This window comes from Macrobrachium nipponense, chromosome 8 (assembly GCF_015104395.2).
Source record: "Macrobrachium nipponense isolate FS-2020 chromosome 8, ASM1510439v2, whole genome shotgun sequence".
Lineage (NCBI taxonomy): Eukaryota > Metazoa > Arthropoda > Malacostraca > Decapoda > Palaemonidae > Macrobrachium > Macrobrachium nipponense.
In genome coordinates this window covers 2,238,677-2,256,491 of record NC_087203.1, presented here as the reverse complement: position 1 = coordinate 2,256,491, position 17,815 = coordinate 2,238,677, and the positions used below count along the sequence as shown (strand labels likewise).

The 17,815-nt window shown below is 40.1% G+C and overlaps 1 protein-coding gene across 1 annotated transcript in view; it reads left to right on the top strand.

Annotated features, from left to right (window-relative positions):
• LOC135223343 (reelin-like) overlaps positions 1–17,815 on the top strand; it is a 484,942-nt gene that overhangs the window by 437,241 nt on the left and 29,886 nt on the right. The window contains 1 exon segment of the mRNA XM_064261806.1: positions 1,429–1,587. Within this exon segment, the coding sequence (XP_064117876.1) occupies positions 1,429–1,587 (159 nt within the window).

The window sequence follows — 17,815 nt, the reverse complement described above, 5'->3', positions numbered from 1 at the left end:
TGAGCGAAAACCAACGACAAACATTGTACTGGTGAGCAACGTAGGCTACACTTCTGCCAGGCATACTAAAATGACAATGACTGAGGCAAAGAGCCAGTGCATTAGTTTTATTGTATATATGAGAAGCATAAAAAATAATTATTATATTGCAAAATAATTATATATAGTGTAATACATGCATGAAAATATTTACTGCAATATACAGAGATCGTGAACGTCAGGATTATAATATTTTTATCATTGGAATCAAAAATAACTTAATATCCATGGGAATATATATTCTTATATTTTTCGACTTTGAATGTTAGTCATTTTATGCGTATGTATGTTCATTTATATGAATTTATGATGTATATTGTCCTTGATATTCAGGCATTATTTCATCTAATATACATTTTTTTACATCCATTTTCCTGTCTGTTAATTTTTCTGCTATCTCATTACTTCCCTTATTCATTTTCCTCACTGGATTGCTAGGGGGTAATTTTGTCAAGTGGAGAAATGTTCGAAACTCTTGAGGACCATTTTTGCTTAACTTTAGAAGCGCCTGTTGGTCTCACGACTTACATGCAGCTCTCTTGAAATAATCGCATGACTTCCTAGAGCTTTTCTTTTCATGAACCAAATCTGACACCACTCCCCTTTACCTAATGCCCTTCTCTTCTTCACACATATTCATATCCAGCAATAACGCACAGAGTCCCAGTCGCTTTCTGATCTTCTAGCTCTTATGAGTCCTGCTGCTGTTGCTGCACTGTGCTCACCTCCACCCCCAAAACCCGTAGGGGGTTAGTGCCGTGAGTGCACCTCATGCAGTGCACTGTACGCATTATTTAAGGTTCTTGCAGCGTGCCTTCGGCCCCTAGCTGCAACCCATTTCGTTCTTTTTACTGTAGCACGTTTCATATCCTCTTTCTTCCATCTTACTTTCCACCCTCTCCCAACAATTGCTTCATAGTGCAACTGCTTTGAGGTTTTCCTCCTGGTACACCTATCAGCCCTTTCACTGACAGTTTCCATTTCAGCACTGAATGGCCTCATAGGTCCCAGCGCTTGGCCTTTGGCCTAAATTCCATATTCAATTCAATTCCACCCCCAACGGACTAAGTCTGCCAGACTTTGTCTAGGAGACTTAGTCTGTTGGGGATTGTGTGGATGGGACTTTAAAGATACCTTAATCTATTAGTATCTAAAAAAAAATTTTATATGTTACAAATCTTTGCATGAGAATACCAAAATGGAAGAAATATGTAAGTTGGAGACAGCAGAAGGCTGCATTTTTTAAATCAGTTCCTATACTTCAGTTAAAAAAATACTGGTAGTATTTTTTTCCACAAGAGAAACGTTTCCAGTTTAGTGAGGTGCGTTTGAATAAATAGTTCTGCCCTATGAAAAACATGTAGTATCCTATATATATTCTCTGCACAGATCTCGGAATGGCTCTTTGCCCCTCATGGAGTGAATCAACAAGAATTTTGCTCTGCCGGGACGAATGGGTCACTTGTTTGGAATGCCGACTCTCCAGGTCACAGAGCAATCACCAGCCAGGAAGTTATTATTAATGAAGGACACGTTTTGCAGTTCAAGGTAAACACACAATCGTTTTTTATGCTTCATAATCCAATGGACCATATACGAATATTGCAACTTTGGTACTACTTAGTCATTGGTTATAACATCTTAGCACTCAAAATCTGAGCTACTGTTTATTGCTTACAACAATCAAAATGAGATTACTGGTAGTTTTAATCATAATTACTGTAAATACTTTCCTCATATTTAGTAGTGAAAAATAGGAAGTTGTATACTATATTTATATGAAGTGCTGGTGTGTCTGGTAAAGTGAAACATGAGGACCAGAAAAAGAAGACAGTCGCCTAGTTTGCTATCTCAAAATCATATTGTTTACACCTAATCCCATCACTATCGAAGTATAGGCTACACAACTTTTTTTCCCTTATCTATTTGGCAATATGTTTTCGTGGGCTTTCCAAGTCATTATACAACACAAGACTTCTTATTAGACTCTATTCAAGATGGCTAGATGGAGGCAAGTCTACATTTCAGGCATGGCCGCCAGCAACCAAAGAATTAGTCATGAGGTATATGAAATAACACATTTGTATACGTAGTATCAGTGGATCCCTTGTAAATGAACCCATAAGGGAACTCAAGGATCCTATTTTTATTTATTTATTTTATATATTTTTATCAGTAATCCGTTTCTATCGTACGCATTTTAGCCATAAAGGTTCATTGAAAATTTTCACATTGCGCAGTCATTTTCAAATCAGACAGTAGTACTAGAATTCTGTGGGTAAATAAATACACTATCCAAGTTCAACCTTTCCTAAAGTTCCTACAGTAATTAGGTTCGTCTTCAAGGCAATACTGAGCTATCACTGAATTTACGAAACGCTTAGAATTTCCCATAAAGCTCGGAAAGTATGTTAGAATTAATTTTCCTTGGCAATTTTTGCTTCATAAACACTAATATTCTATTTTGTCCTCTTCAAATATGTTCCCCATTCCCTTCAACGCCCATTTATCTATGAATATCACTGTCCATGAATGAACTGATATCGTAGTACTCATATTATTGAACTTGAAGCCACTTTTGCAATATAATACCAGTCACCGTATTATTCTAAATCGCCTGCGTTCATTTACTTGGGAAATTGAGAACGCTCTGTAACGGCCTATAAATAAGACATACCATTTACGACATAACAAATAAATTATTTCTTCCTTTCTAGAAATAAGTCCTTGCCTAAGGAGTTCACTAATGTAATAATTTTGTTATATCTAAAGCAAAAACGAAAACAACAAAAAAAAAATCACTGGCATGCCCATAATATGAAAATTAAAGTTATTGTATCTAAAGACGTCATATGATGCAGGCGTTTTACAACCAGTGTGCTAATCCCCACACGCCCCGCTAAACCCAGGTCTACCAACTTGTTAAAGAGAGATATAGAGAGAGAGTGTATATATATATACATACATACATATATATATATATATATATATATATATATATATATATATATATATATATATATATATATATATATATATATTAGCTGAAGCCAATGGGAAAATTTAAAAAAGAAAAGACAGTGCCAAGTACTTTCGAGTATTTAACACATCTTCGGGGCACAAAGCAATACAAAACGTAAAAACTAGCGAGCAAGAAAGCTCTCGCAAAAGCAAAGTGAAGAAAAAAAATTATATACGTACAATAAGGCCATTACAAACAGAAACAACATTCGTCTAGATCACCCAACCACTCAACACCCCAACAAGTCAAAAGAAAGAGAGCAATTGCCCAATGGCACCATTGCTTACAGAAAAGAAAAACACTGACTACTTGTCAACCAGTTTATAAAACAACTGAATTCACAATTATGAATAGTAGCAATAATAACGTCACTAACAACATACCTAAAAAAGATCACCTGTAAACAAAAATAACTGAATGAACAGTACTATCAATACGAAATACATAAAAAGGAATTTAACTAGTGCAAAAACTTAAAGAATAATGTTAAAACTCACAAGAAATACATAAGAAGGAACTTGACTAGTACACCAAATTAATTAAAGGATAATGTTAAAACTCTTCACTATTTTATCTATGATAAGATTGTCTAATTTGTACATACCAGGACTCAAATTTCAAAGTTTTCCCAGAATACGTCTTTATAAAGGCAGATTCAATTATATTCCTACTAACATAATCGTTACAAAATAAACTTTCTTTTGCTTCTGTCCAATCTATCGCATGGTGGAGATTACTAAGGTGAATAAAAAGGGCACTTGAAGTCTGTCCTGTTCTAACCGAATATTTATGTTGATTTATTCTAGTAGACAAATCTTTCCAGTTTGGCCAATATATTTCTTATCACAACTTTTACTAGGAATTGTATAAAGGCAGCAGGTAGATGAAAATGGGGAGTTTTTTATCATCATATTACAAACCGTATTTTAGCTTTTAAAAACTAATTTTTCATTAAAAAATCTAAGTACCTTAGGCAAATCATTAAAATCCTTGTGGTATGGTAAAACCAACATATTATGGTATGAAAAAAGGTTCTCTAACCCTATTTGAATAAAAAGTACCCTTAATGCTTTGTCCATAAAAAACATCAGATATTGAAGTTTTACACCTATGTCACATATTTTGCCTATTTCTTCATCTAAAAACTCAGGACTGCATATTCTTAATTATGGCCCTTAAAAACATCGAAGAAAAAATTGATAATTTTACTTTACTATGGTGCTTAGAGTAATAATGAACATAGGAACATATTATATTTGTGGGCTTGCAATATACATTGAACTTAAAACTACGGATTTGTCTGTAGACTTGTACATCTAAAAATGGTAACATTGATTCTCTTTCCTCCTCAACTGTAAATTTAATTGAGGGAACCAGATCATTCAGTCTATCTAAAAATTCTCCAATGTTTGCATTTACAGGCCATACACAAAAAATATAATCCACATAACAATACCATACAGTACCAATCGGTAAAATACTAGGTAACAGTCTAACCTCAAAAAACTCCATGTAAAGATTACTAAGCACCAGAGAAAGTAGATTCCCCGTTGACATACCACATTTTTGTAAAAAATATTTTCCATTAAATGTAAATTTACAGTCCTTAATGCAAATCCTAATCAAATCAACTATTACATTCGAAGGTAACGGCAAGTTATATTTAGGCAATTCCTCCGACAAAAAGTTAACAAATCATCCACTGGAACTTTAGTAAATAATGAGACAACATCGGAACTGACAATTTTAAACTCAAAAGTTACATTAATGTTGCTAAGTTCGTCTACAAATTCAACATTATTCTTAATATTACATTGTGATATTGTACCAACAACCGGCGTAAGAACCTGGACTAGTCGCTTTGACAATTTATAAGACACAGAACCTACTGAACTTATAATAGGCCTAATGGGATTGTTTGGCTTATGGGTCTTAACTAAGCCGTACATATATGGTAAACTGGCACACTTGACAGTAAATTGCTTAATTAGCTCATCCCTCCCCCTCAAGATGCATTTCAGCTCTTTAACAAAACTACTATTCACTGTGGTTAACGGGTTATTATGTGGTTCGTCATAAGTAACAGGATCACTTAACAAATCTGATATTTTCGTTATATAATCCTTCTGCTATATACATATAGCGGTTGGGTAAAATCAAAATTACTAGAAATTTAGTTAAATCTAGGTAGCCAAGGTGCTAATTAATCACCTCGATTGTAAACAAATTAAGATTTATGAAATACTGGAGGAAGGTCGCCAAGTGATACATAACAGTGCACTAAATTTAGTTTATTTACATGAAATCAACCTTCAAGACACAATTCAGCTCAACAAATGATTAAAGGTAATCACTGCCATAATTAAGGTAATATATGATGTAATCTTGGACCCCACACTAGATCTGGCTGACTGGGGTGGCAGCTTAAGTCAGTGAAGTGAACACAGCTCGAAAAAAAACGCCATCCTTGAAATGGAAATATGCAGGAATTTTAATATTCAATCTAGCATACACAGATTCCCTATTCAATTAAACAGCCCGAGTTAATTGAGGGCATAAGGATGATCTAGATATAACAAGATGGAAATTATGATATTACATGTGCCTCAAAATGGCAGCCTGGGCAGATTACTGGATTTACATAAATTAGCACTTATTTCACAACAGGTTTAAAATGGTGTAACCAAGTGGATAACCAAGGACATAGGGGAGTAGGACAGTTTACTTGAGGAAAGGAATGGGATATCTTGAGGATAATGGGATGGAGAGGGTAGTAAGGAATAAAGAAGGGACCAAGAACTGTCAAAACCAGACACTAACATGCATAAATTAAAGTAAATGGTTCTAGCACAGTCCCCATGCAGTGTGTACAGGAAAGGTAGTCTGAGATGGCTGGCTGTAATAAAGTCACACCTATCTCCATGTACCGTTGGGCAAGATGGCACCCACAGATAATAACAAGGGACCAGTAAGAGGCTGTGAACTCTATCGGTTATGTCTCAGTGAGGAAGACCCAGACCCGGTTACAGGGCATCTCTTTTCTCTCGTGTGAGCTGGGCAAAATTAGCAGTGTTGCCAAATAATGTCATGAAATGCCTAGTAAGTAAAAGGATCTCAACAGAAACTGAATACATTTTGGTTAAAAGTGAGGTCAAGAATGGACAGTTTCCATATCCGCGCTCATTATGTCTGTCACCAGATGTTTACATATGGGCGGCTGATTAAAATCTTTACAGTATTGCGTGTTCTCCAAATAAAGTTATGCTAAATTGAAATGGGGAAAAGGCCTTACATGTAACAATACATACATATATATATATATATATATATATATATATATATATATATATATATATATATATATATAATATATTAAGCCACAAATGTCCTTCAAGATGAAAAAACATTATCAACTAAAAAATTTCCCTTCGGTTAACATATATGAAGATATGTTATTTCCAAGGTAGAGTAAATTGGATATTAAAGGACATTTGTAGCTTAATGCTTGCATATGAATCTAGGTGATGTGATACAATGCATACATATACATATGTGTGTGTGTGTGTGTGTGTGTTGTGTGTGTGTAAGACTCACCTGAGCCTTATCTCTGAAAAAAATGACACGTAGACCCCTCAAAAAAAATAGACATACCTGTCAACTACCTTAAGAATATTCATCAACCGGCATCTCTGCTATCATTGGCTGTCATCAAAAGCTAAGGCTGAAACCAAACTCAGAAGTATCAAATACACAACCTTCATTTCCCAAAAACTTCACATGATAAAAAGCGAAGTAATTAAAAAGAAAAGAAAATGAAACGAAACAAAAAAAAAGTCAAGACATGAAGTGTCCTCATTTCTGGCAAATAAATCTCTAAACAAATTCTCATAAGTTCATCCCCAAAATGAATGCCACACACCACCTCCCAAAAGAGACACATTACTTATAGTATTAGTCATTACACTACATTCCTCCCATCAGCTAACATTAACTAACATATGAAATGTCATAGTGTCTTTTATAACCGAGGTTACCGCGAATTCGACGACTTTTTAACGTTCTAGGCTCTGATGTTGTCAGCCAATAGCAAGGCCTCAAGGGCTAAACCTCTGCCATACGATGATCTTGTTTGATTTAATTACGAAAATAAACTATGTAACATGTTGACAGGCAGAATTCACATCAAGAAACAACAAATAACGTTAATAATGAACTAAATTCACACCACTGTACGTCCTATTAGATCCACATCATTAGTCCCACGTGCTAGTTGCACAAAGAAATGTTACAAATGTTGCTAAACGGATTTTAAGCTAACTCATGTTAAACTTTAAATAAAACACCATCTAATACTAATACCAAGACCATAAACAATGTAATGACAATTTAATCAAGTAAATGAAACCAAGATTAACACACAAGACCGTGGATAAAGTTAACACATGTTACATATAGTTATACAACGAAACCCGGCCAATCAGTGGAGGACATTTTCGCCTTACCTGTTGCAACTTTGGTACCCTAGGAAAGAATGGCTTTCAGGGGATTGCCAGCCCGCTCGTCAACTTGGTGTAGCCATATTCGGAACTAGTTTATTACGCATTTTCTTTCATTCCTTTAGTTCAAGAGAAAAATTAAGCTCAGCTCTTACATTTCATCTTGGGTTGGTGCTAAATCAAGAGAGTTCGCCTCACACGACTCCCTTATTTGTAAATCATATACATTGGATATTTTCTTTATTATTTAATTTAAACGAAGACTGTTTCAATAGTGCAAATTCCCTTCTTCCCCTCTGCTTACTCTGGTCATCACTAGGTTCATATTAGCACAGAAAGGATTCAGTAATGAAATTCCGCTAGCCCATCTACTTTTCTTCTTCTTCTTCTTCCTCTTTAACCTGACGTTGTGGAAGGTTTGTCGTCAAAAAGTGGATCCGTCATTTTTACGACAGGAGTCATGAATAATTGTCAAGAATTCCCATCACCACTGACGGTACCGAATCCATCTGAAGGAAAAGAAATTATATCATTCAGAACGCATGATAGAAAAAACAACACCGACAGATGGCATAAAATTAGAAATGTTCAGCAAATGAAATTAAAATGACATTTCTGTATGTACTGGGGAAAATGCACTGTTTATAAGACCCAAATGAAGAACAATACTAGATTATAGAATCATAGGCCACCTGTCTCACAAAAATGTCACTGGCCTGACCCTGAACGAAAGAATTTACCTCTGTCTGGGTGGGTCATTGTATTCCGCTTGAAAGGGCCCTTATGCCCGTGCATACTGACGCACTCAATAATTCTCGAAAGTTCTTTGTTTGCCTTCCTCTGTGACATATGAACCGAGTGACCTGCCCATAGTCACAATTCACACGTACCCATCCGCTTGGTCAACTTGCGTGCGTCCGTTGTCAGCGCACACGGTACCTAAAAAGGGATTTTGACGTAAGGAAAAATCTATTTCTGGGCGATTGGTTCGTGTCGCCAGCGAAATAATCCTTTAATCCATTATTTCTAAGGTAAATGTACTAACACATACCAGAGAATAAATAAAATAAAGAAAAGGTCAGTACAACTGACTCGCTCACCCTCCAAGAGGGTGTCGGTATGAACACTATGGCGAGTGAGACCACTACCACGAACCGCTTGCCAATAGAAATCTCCCACTACAAAATCCCCACAAGAGGGGAGCCGACCCACAGAGTGGGCAGCAACTACTACTACTCCATCCCATGCTGCCGACTGCTGCGCCTCTGGTGGCCATCTGAGTTAGCAGACAATCTTGAGCGATGGGATGGGCGGGCAGGGCGGGATTTCGCTGGCGACACGAAACCAATCGCCCAGAAATAGATTTTTCCTTACGTCAAAATCCCTTTTCTGGGCTCAGTTCGTGTCGCTGCGCGAAATCGTACCAGAGAAATAGCACAAGATTGTAAAGAATAAAATAAAATAGATAAAAAAGGGTCTCAAATAAAAGATAACATAAAATAAAGAAATATAATTGCTACTAGATATACTATACACAAAGGATCAAAATAGAAATATTACTTAAAATTAACTTAATGTTATATAATATTTCTTAAAATTAACTTAAACTTAACATATATATACAGGGCTTACATGGAATATATGTTGAGATTAGTATCTGTGTATAGTTATGTACAAAGAAATCAAAGCAATTATAACAATAAACTGAACAGAACAAACTTCAATCATAATATAATAAAGGAATGTATATGACTTAGTATACAAAACCCGTAACCATTATAAATACGATGTGTCCCCTAGCATAAAAATAAGGGGAACACATCAAAGAGATCATTATATACAATCAATTGTGAGTGACCCTAGCAAAAAAATAAGGGGCACACTATAACCATCATAAGAGCAGCTAAGACTCAAGGTAAACGTAGATGAACATGGCAGGTATAGACGGACTGTTGGGTAAGATAGGTAGAAAGGAGGACTGGATCTTCTACTAAAGATTAAGCAGAGTCGGGGGAAACTATGTTACCCGCCGCAACTGCTGAAAATTTCAGAGCTTCCAAGGACTTTAAGTAATGACGCTTAAATACTGTCGGCGATTTCCATCCAGTATATTTTTTCAAATCATCGAAATTCATGTGTTGGAAATAGTTAATTGAGGTGGCTACTGCCCTGACATCATGTGCTTTAGGGAAGGAGTCAGGATTGGCTTGCTTAATAAAGTACAGGATCTGCTGCCTGATGCCTTTAATAGATAAAGTACCACCTTTTTCTCTCTTAAAGAGAGGACCCGATGAGGATGAGGAGGTCCTGGACAGAAAGGCTCGTAAGGTTGATACTGGGCAAAGAGAAATATCTTGTGGAAGGGGTACAACCTTCCATGGTTCCCACCTCATCAGAGGATCTTCATTCTTTGCTATAAAACTACGTTCCGGAGAAAGTAGAACTTCCCCTGTGGGAAGAAATTCAACATGATCCGGATCCCTGGATAATGCCGACAGTTCTGAAATTCTAGCTCCTGAAGCCAAGCTTAATAAAAATAGAGTTTTTCTTAAGAGCATTATAAATGAACATGTGTTATTATCTGTTTCTGAAGCCAGCTTTAGAACATCATTTAAGAACCATGATACTGACGTAGGCCTTACAGAAGGTCTAAGTCTAGCACAAGCCTTGGGAATAGACGAGAAGTAAGAGTCTGTCAAGTCTATGCTGAAACCAAATTGAAAAATCTTTTTCAAGGCTGACTTGTTTGTCGTAATAGTGCTAGCTGCTAAGCCTTTTTCAAATAAAGATCTGAAAAAGGATATAGCTGAATTGATTGTCATGATTCTAATGTCTGATTCTCTCAGGAAGGTTGCTAACTTTTTTGACTGCAGCATCATACTGTCTCAAAGTTGAATCTCTTTTATCAGATTCCAAGAAGAGAATATTTTGAGGATCAATATTCGCATCTCTTTTAGCTGCAAACTTCATGAAATCCATAAAGTTAGGTTTTGAGAATTCCTGAGGAAGCGAACACAGTCTTCGTTTGCACTGACTGGGAGAGCCTGGGATTGGGAATTCGAAGAGGACGAAGACCCAGTTCCAGAATTAGAGGGTACCAATTGCTCTTCGGCCAGTCTGGGGCTACTAGAGCCACTTGACCCCTTGAACGTTCTGAGTTTGTTCAGCACCTTCAGGAGAAGATTCACTGGAGGGAAGACATAAATCTTCTCCCAGTTGTTCCAGTCTAGGGCCAGGGCGTCCGTGGCATAGGCCAAGGGTCCAGGTTGGGGGCCACATAACATGGAGTTTGTGGTTTGCTTGGGATGCGAACAGATCCACTTGTAGACCTGGAACTCTCTGAAGAATCCACTGGAACGAACTGTTGTCCAGTGACCATTCCGACTCCAGAGGAACTGATCGGGATAGAGCATCTGCTATGGCATTTCTCACTCCAGCTATATGGGTGGAGGAGAGGTGCCAACTGAACTTGTCCGCCAGGGAGAAGATGGCTACCATGACATGATTCAGATGACGTGATTTGGAGCCTCCCCTCCCCTGTTTACACAATGGACTACCACTGCGCTGTCTAAGACTAGCTTTATGTGGGAGTTCTTTGGCGGACGTAACCTTTTTAGAGTCAAGAAACACCGCCATTGCTTCCAGTACGTTTATGTGAAGCTGACGGAACTGGGGTGACCAGGTTCCTTGAACCTTCTTGAACTGAGAATATCCTCCCAACCGCTTAACGAAGCGTCTGTGTGGAATGGTAATCCCCGGAGGAGGAAACTGAAGGGGTACTGATATGACAAGTTCTTGACTTTTGCCCAAGGGCGTAGACGATTCCGTAGAATCTTGAGGGACTGAGGATAATTTGTCCCTGACCTGACATTTGCTCGTGAGCGCCAGATTCTGGTTAGGTCTTTCAGTTTGGCTTTCATCAAGATGTTTGTCACTGATGCAAACTGGAGTGAACCCAGAATCCTTTCCTGGGTTCTCCTTGAAGCAAGTTTGTGTCCTAGAAATTGCTTTACTGACTTCGCTATTTCTTTCCTCTTGGTTGATGGAATCGACAGAGTATGGGAGGATAGATTCCATTGAATGCCCAGCCACTGAAAGTTTGACTCCGGAGTGAGTCTTGATTTGGTCCTGTTTATCTTGAAGCCTAGATATTCCAGGAACCGGATTACTTTCAGTGTTGCTTTGTGACATTCCTCGACTGTTGGAGCCCAAATTAGCCAATCGTCGAGATACGCTACTACCATAATCCCTTGCGATCTTAGTTGTTGGACGACCACTTCCGCCAACTTCGTGAACACCCTGGTGCTACGTTGAGACCGAAGGGAACTACCTTGAAGGAGAATGCCTGATCTCCTATCTTGAAGCCCAGATACGGGCGAAAGTGTCTTGCAATAGGGATATGATAGTATGCGTCTGTAAGATCGATAGAGGTGGTGACGGCCCCACGGGGAAGTAAGGTCCGCACCTGCGAGATGGTGAGCATCTTGAACTTGTCGCAGCGAATGGTCAAGTTTAAACGGGACAAGTCTAAGATTACCCTTCTTTTTTGTGAGCCTTTCTTTGGAACGCTGAACAAGCGCCCTTGAAAACTTTAATCTGTTGACTCTCGCTATTGCTCCTTTCTGAAGGAGGTCCTCCGCATACTCCGTCAATTCTTTGGATGGAAGTTGGCGGAAAGGTCTGGGTGGGGGCGGATTCGTCACCCAACTCCAACCCAGGCCTTTCGACACAATGCTTTGTGCCCATTTGCTGAATCCCCACCGGTGGCGGAAGAGAAACAGCCTCCCTCCTACCTGGAAGTCCTCATTGATGTTGGTAGCCTCCGCGGCCTCCCCTGAAGTGTTTTCCTCTATTAAGGGACCTTCCCGATCCTCTCTGACGAAAGGATCGCTTACCTCTGCCTCCCTTACCCGAGCGGTCATACTGCTGAAAGGCCTGGCCTTCGAACACTTGGTTGAAGGCTGGGGAGACAGCGTAAGAGGTGGAAGGTTGAGGCTGGGGGGAAATCACATAAATAGGCTGTGATTGGGCCTTGGAGGTAGAGGGTTGGGCTGCCTGCACCAACGGAACAGCCGAAACAGGTTGGGCAAACGATCCTTAAGGCTTTGGTTAAGCCTTGTAGCCTCTGCCTGGACCTCCTTTACCATTGCATCTGGGAAGAGGTCTGCTCCCCAGATGTTTGATGAAAGCAACTTATTCGGTTCATGCCGAATAGTTGCTTCCTGGAGGACATGCTTCCGACAATTTGTTCTGGCTGTGGCGAACTCGAACAAGTCAGACTGCACCGTTTGAGTCAGTGATTTGGTGATCAGCTTGAACAGTGGCTCGGAACCATAAGAAATGGTAGCCACCTCTGTCATGGCCATGGTGTTGAGAGACCTGGCCAGCCTAGACTTGGCATCAAACTCTGCCTGAATGAGGCTGTCTGGAAGTCTAGGCAGCTTCTCACCAAACTGCTCCATAGCACAGTCTGGTTTGAGTTTGCCCGCAGAAAAAGTGTTGGGCAGGTCTTCCCACAAATCTCCGGTTGAGGGAAGTAAAGGAGATGTAGGGTCCGCTTCCTTCAGCTGCGGTAACGAGTCCCCCTTTTGGGCCGCTGGGATAGTGACCGTAGCGATCTTCGTAAGGAAAGGGAGCGGAGTACCCTCTTCCATTGTGAAGATTGTGAATGGACTCTTAAAAGGCTGTATTTTCGTATTCGAACAATCCATGTCCTCTAAGCACCTGAGCCATTCTCTTTGAGCTTGGTCACGTGAATAGAGGACTGTCTCTTTAGGGACCTTATCATCTCGCGTCATGGCAGCGGCGGTGAGCCTGGCGTAGCCGATGAACGGCGGTTGGAGATCCTCCGGGTAGAACTCGAAGTCCTCAATCCTTTGAGTTCCACACTCCGAGATAGAAATAAGCCCGTCTTGGAAGGGGGCGTATGACGCCACCCTCCAGGGATTGTTCATAGTGAACGGAGGCAGAGAGTCATGTGGTGGCAGCTGAGCTATCCCTGTGCCGAAAGGTGGGGGAGTAGCTAGCGGAGCTTGGCTTAGTCCGGCGATAATGTTATCCTGGGAGTTGATCCTATCAGACAACCGGGAGAACATCTGTTCCATACTGTTCTTGAGAGACCCAACCAAATCCCCCATGTGTTGCAACAGGCCAGCATTGGGATCCAAAGCCGGAGCTGCTGCGGAGGTGGAAGGGTAGCTCTGAACAGGAACCAAAGGAAGGGGAGAAACGGTTGACTCCGCTGGAGTGTGTGATCTCTCCTTGGAGGATCTACTCCTTGAGGATTTGGAGCCGGACCCAGAAGCTCTAGACCTCTCTGCTCCGGGGTTTGTAGCCGGAGACTTGCGAGAAGTTGACGCCGACGACGTCTTTTTAGACGACGACGACGTCTTACTCAAGGTTTTAACTACCGTTTGTCCTTTGACCTTAGGTCTAACCGAAGCATCAGGAGAAGTATAAAGGAGCTCAGCTCCTGTAAAGCCTTGGAAGGAAGCTGGAGATTTTGCAGGAGTAGAAGATCCAGTGGCGCCCAAGGGAAGCCCTTGGGCGTCCAACGTACTCACCTCGACCAACAGGTCGTCAACACCTACCATCGGTTCAATGTTTAAGTCCAGTGTCGCGACTTCCGACGAGATGTCCTGGCCTGGTTCAGTCAACGAAGCGGCGAGCTGCTGCTGAATTGCCGCTATAGTCGGGGCCGCCTCTGCTGGGTCGACGTAGCCCGTTGACTTGCCGCCGGGGAAGATCAGGACCGCCAACCTCTTTTCAAGAATGTAGGGCTGACCCTTGGCGGCGTTCTTCCCAAAACCGCCGACCCAGGCCCGCAGGGTTGCCAGTGCGGTGTCTCTAACAGCGGGAGCCTGGAAGAGAGGTTATTTATTAGTTTTTTAAGTTTAAACTTAAAATTACAACTTAAGTAAAAGGTTAAATTAAAATTATAGAGGATGCGAGATCCCATATAAAACCAGCTTAAGTTTAAGATAAGAGATTAAAATTAAACTTAAGAACCATAACCTTGTAGGGATTGACTAACGGAGTTGGAAATACTTACCCCGTCTAAGAGCTGGCTCACCAGATCATAGCAAATTGTGCAGGTCTCGTGAAACCAGACTTGAAGGTTCCCGTGCGGAGTCGCGCATGGAGCATGGGATCGACAGACTTCATGCCCACAGGGGTCCTGGAGCATGGCATTACATCCCGGATGCTCACAGTTGGTGGTCTGTAAGTGAAAAGATACATGAGCATCCTAAAAGATATCACTTACAGGCTAAAGGTTAAAAGAACTCCGCTGCATGCCGGAGCGCGAAAAAATTTTGGGCATAACCCCTCCCTTAATGCCTGAATAGGCTATAACCACGGAGAGATCCGGTGTGAGCATGCAATGGAGGGAAGGTTTAAGGTAGCTTAAATTAAACTTAATATAGTTTAAATTAAATACTAATCTTAAACCTATAAACATGGAACGTACCGGACTAAGTCCGGTGCGTGGCGGAGTCGTGTCGCGATATCAGCGCGACGGAGTGGTTAGTAAGGACCAACTGTATGCCGCAGTCCGCCCGTCAGGGTGAACTAGCACCTTTCCACGTGGATGCCGGAGCTCCGGTAGATAAAGAGCCCCAGTAAGGTGGGAAAGGGCGAGAGGGCAAACAGACTCGCGCTAGCAACGGAGCGACGGAGTAACGACGGAGGGGGGGGAAAGGCCAGTCCCCCCCCTCCTTAGCCATCCGAGCGTGCCGAGAAGCTGGAGAGGTCGAGTCCAGTCTGGGTCTGTCCCGTCCCCCTACTCCCTCCGCCTAGGGAGAGAGGGAGGCAGGCCCGGGTATGTGGAGCGAGCGTGGGCAGACCAACCCTCCCCCCGGCCCTATGGAAGAGCGGGAGGAGGGAAAGGTGACTGGACAGGCGTCTGGCTGCTCCGTGATCACGTAGTGACCACGGAGCGGAAACATGAAATACAATGAAACAATCCAGCCTAGGCTAAACAACCGACTGATCAGAGAGAAGCTATAGAGAAGCAACCGAACTGAAGAGCGGAAGCATAGTCCAATAGGACATAACCTAGGCTAGGTGAAGCCAGACGCCGTACACTAACATAAACATAATACATAATTAATCAAAATCACTAAACGTACAGAAAGAAAATAAAACAGTAGGAGAAAAAATCCAGGAGTGTACGACTAACTCGAAAGAAAGTCTACCACTCAAAGCTAGCCGGGGCCGATACTAAGAGCTGTGGCTAGGGTCTGGATGGAAGATGCCTACGCAAGGTGAAAAGACATGCATGCATGACATAAACCCCGTAGGCTGTACCCTTAATATAAAATGGATAACTAATAACAGAGCGTAACAAAATAAGGGAAGGTTCTGGGTATGGAAGACCAAGAACGAACCCGCCACGAGGCAGAACCATGCTGCCATGCTTCCGACCTAGAGCTCGTATTTATACCTAAAAAACGGCAAATACTGACTCAAGGCCGGAAAAAACCAAATAGCAATAATCACTGATTACTTAACTTAGCTGCTGCGATGGCTGTACGCTCCATGATGAATAAATCCAGAAAAAAGGGCACAAAAACACAGAGCAAAAAAGGGGCACGTGTATACGGTGTGCGCTAACTGAAAAGGATGGCCACCAGAGGCGCAGCAGTCGGCAGCATGGGATGGAGTAGTAGTAGTTGCTGCCCACTCTGTGGGTCGGCTCCCCTCTTGTGGGGATTTTGTAGTGGGAGATTTCTATTGGCAAGCGGTTCGTGGTAGTGGTCTCACTCGCCATAGTGTTCATACCGACACCCTCTTGGAGGGTGAGCGAGTCAGTTGTACTGACCTTTTCTTTATTTTATTTATTCTCTGGTATGTGTTAGTACATTTACTTCTTAGAAATAATGAATTAAAGGATATTTCGCGCAGCGACACGAACTGGAGCCCAGAAATATGCGCTGATCGGCCTCTTGACTCATCAAAGATCTCCTAATCACACGAGAAACTTGTCGGAACATTCCAATATATATGTAATATATAGTATATATACATATATATACATATATATGAGTATATAGTATATAGACATATACATATATATACCCATATATGTATATGTACTATATATATATATATATATATATATATATATATATATATAATATATATATTATAAATATATATACATATACATATACATATATATATATATATATATATATATATAGATATATATATATATATATATATATATATATGTATATATACACATACATACATACAAATCACTAATATAAAACAACCTAACTTTATATATATATATATATATATATATATATATATATATATATATATATATATATATAGTATGTAATGCCACGGAGGAAATTGAAAACACGGGAACTGCCGAGATCTTTCGGTCTTAACGACCCTTTACTTAAGGCAAGACTGATCAGGGCAGAGAAGAAAACAGTTCAAGTAGGTCTAGTATACAAACGGACATTACAGGAGTAACAAAATGTCCAATTCACTTTAAAGAAACGAAAAAAATCCTGTGGGCTAGGTTACAGATTTTAAAACCAGCCGCCATCACGTGGTCACAGGTAATTTAGTCAGAAAACAATACATTTTGAAAACAATGACACGTGTACAATACAACCGGACAATACAGATTTAGTAAAATCCCGACGGCAACTTAATTCGAAAAATAATACACTGTATTAGTAACATGAAATTTACAAAAATGTTTAAACAATGAGTGAGAAACGAACATAAGATATAAATATAGCGAGCATTAGAGAAAGAAAATAAATAAATACCTAAAAACATGTGGGACTAATTTAATTAATTGGTAGTTAATTCATTTATTCTAAGGTCCTCCATAAACAATTTACCAAAAAAATGGGTCCAATTAGTATAATCCCAGACTAAAGTTAGGTTGTTTTATATTAGTGATTTGTATAATTGCTGATTCCAGTAAATTTCTTCAACATAATCATTAGACCTAGCAATTATAGACCTCTCGCCCCAATTTATACAATGAGATTTTTTGCTCAGATGGATAAATAGTGCATTTGAAGTCTGGTCTGTTCTAGCTGAATACTTATGCTGCTTAATTCGTACATCTTAATTTTTGCTTGTTTACCCGACATAAAAAGACGGCAATCATTACAAGGAAGTTTGTAAATTATGTTGTTATTTGTTATGTGACTATTCTTAATTAGCATACCTTTAATGCTATTGTTATTAGAGAACACAACATTAACCTTAAAAGATTTTTAAA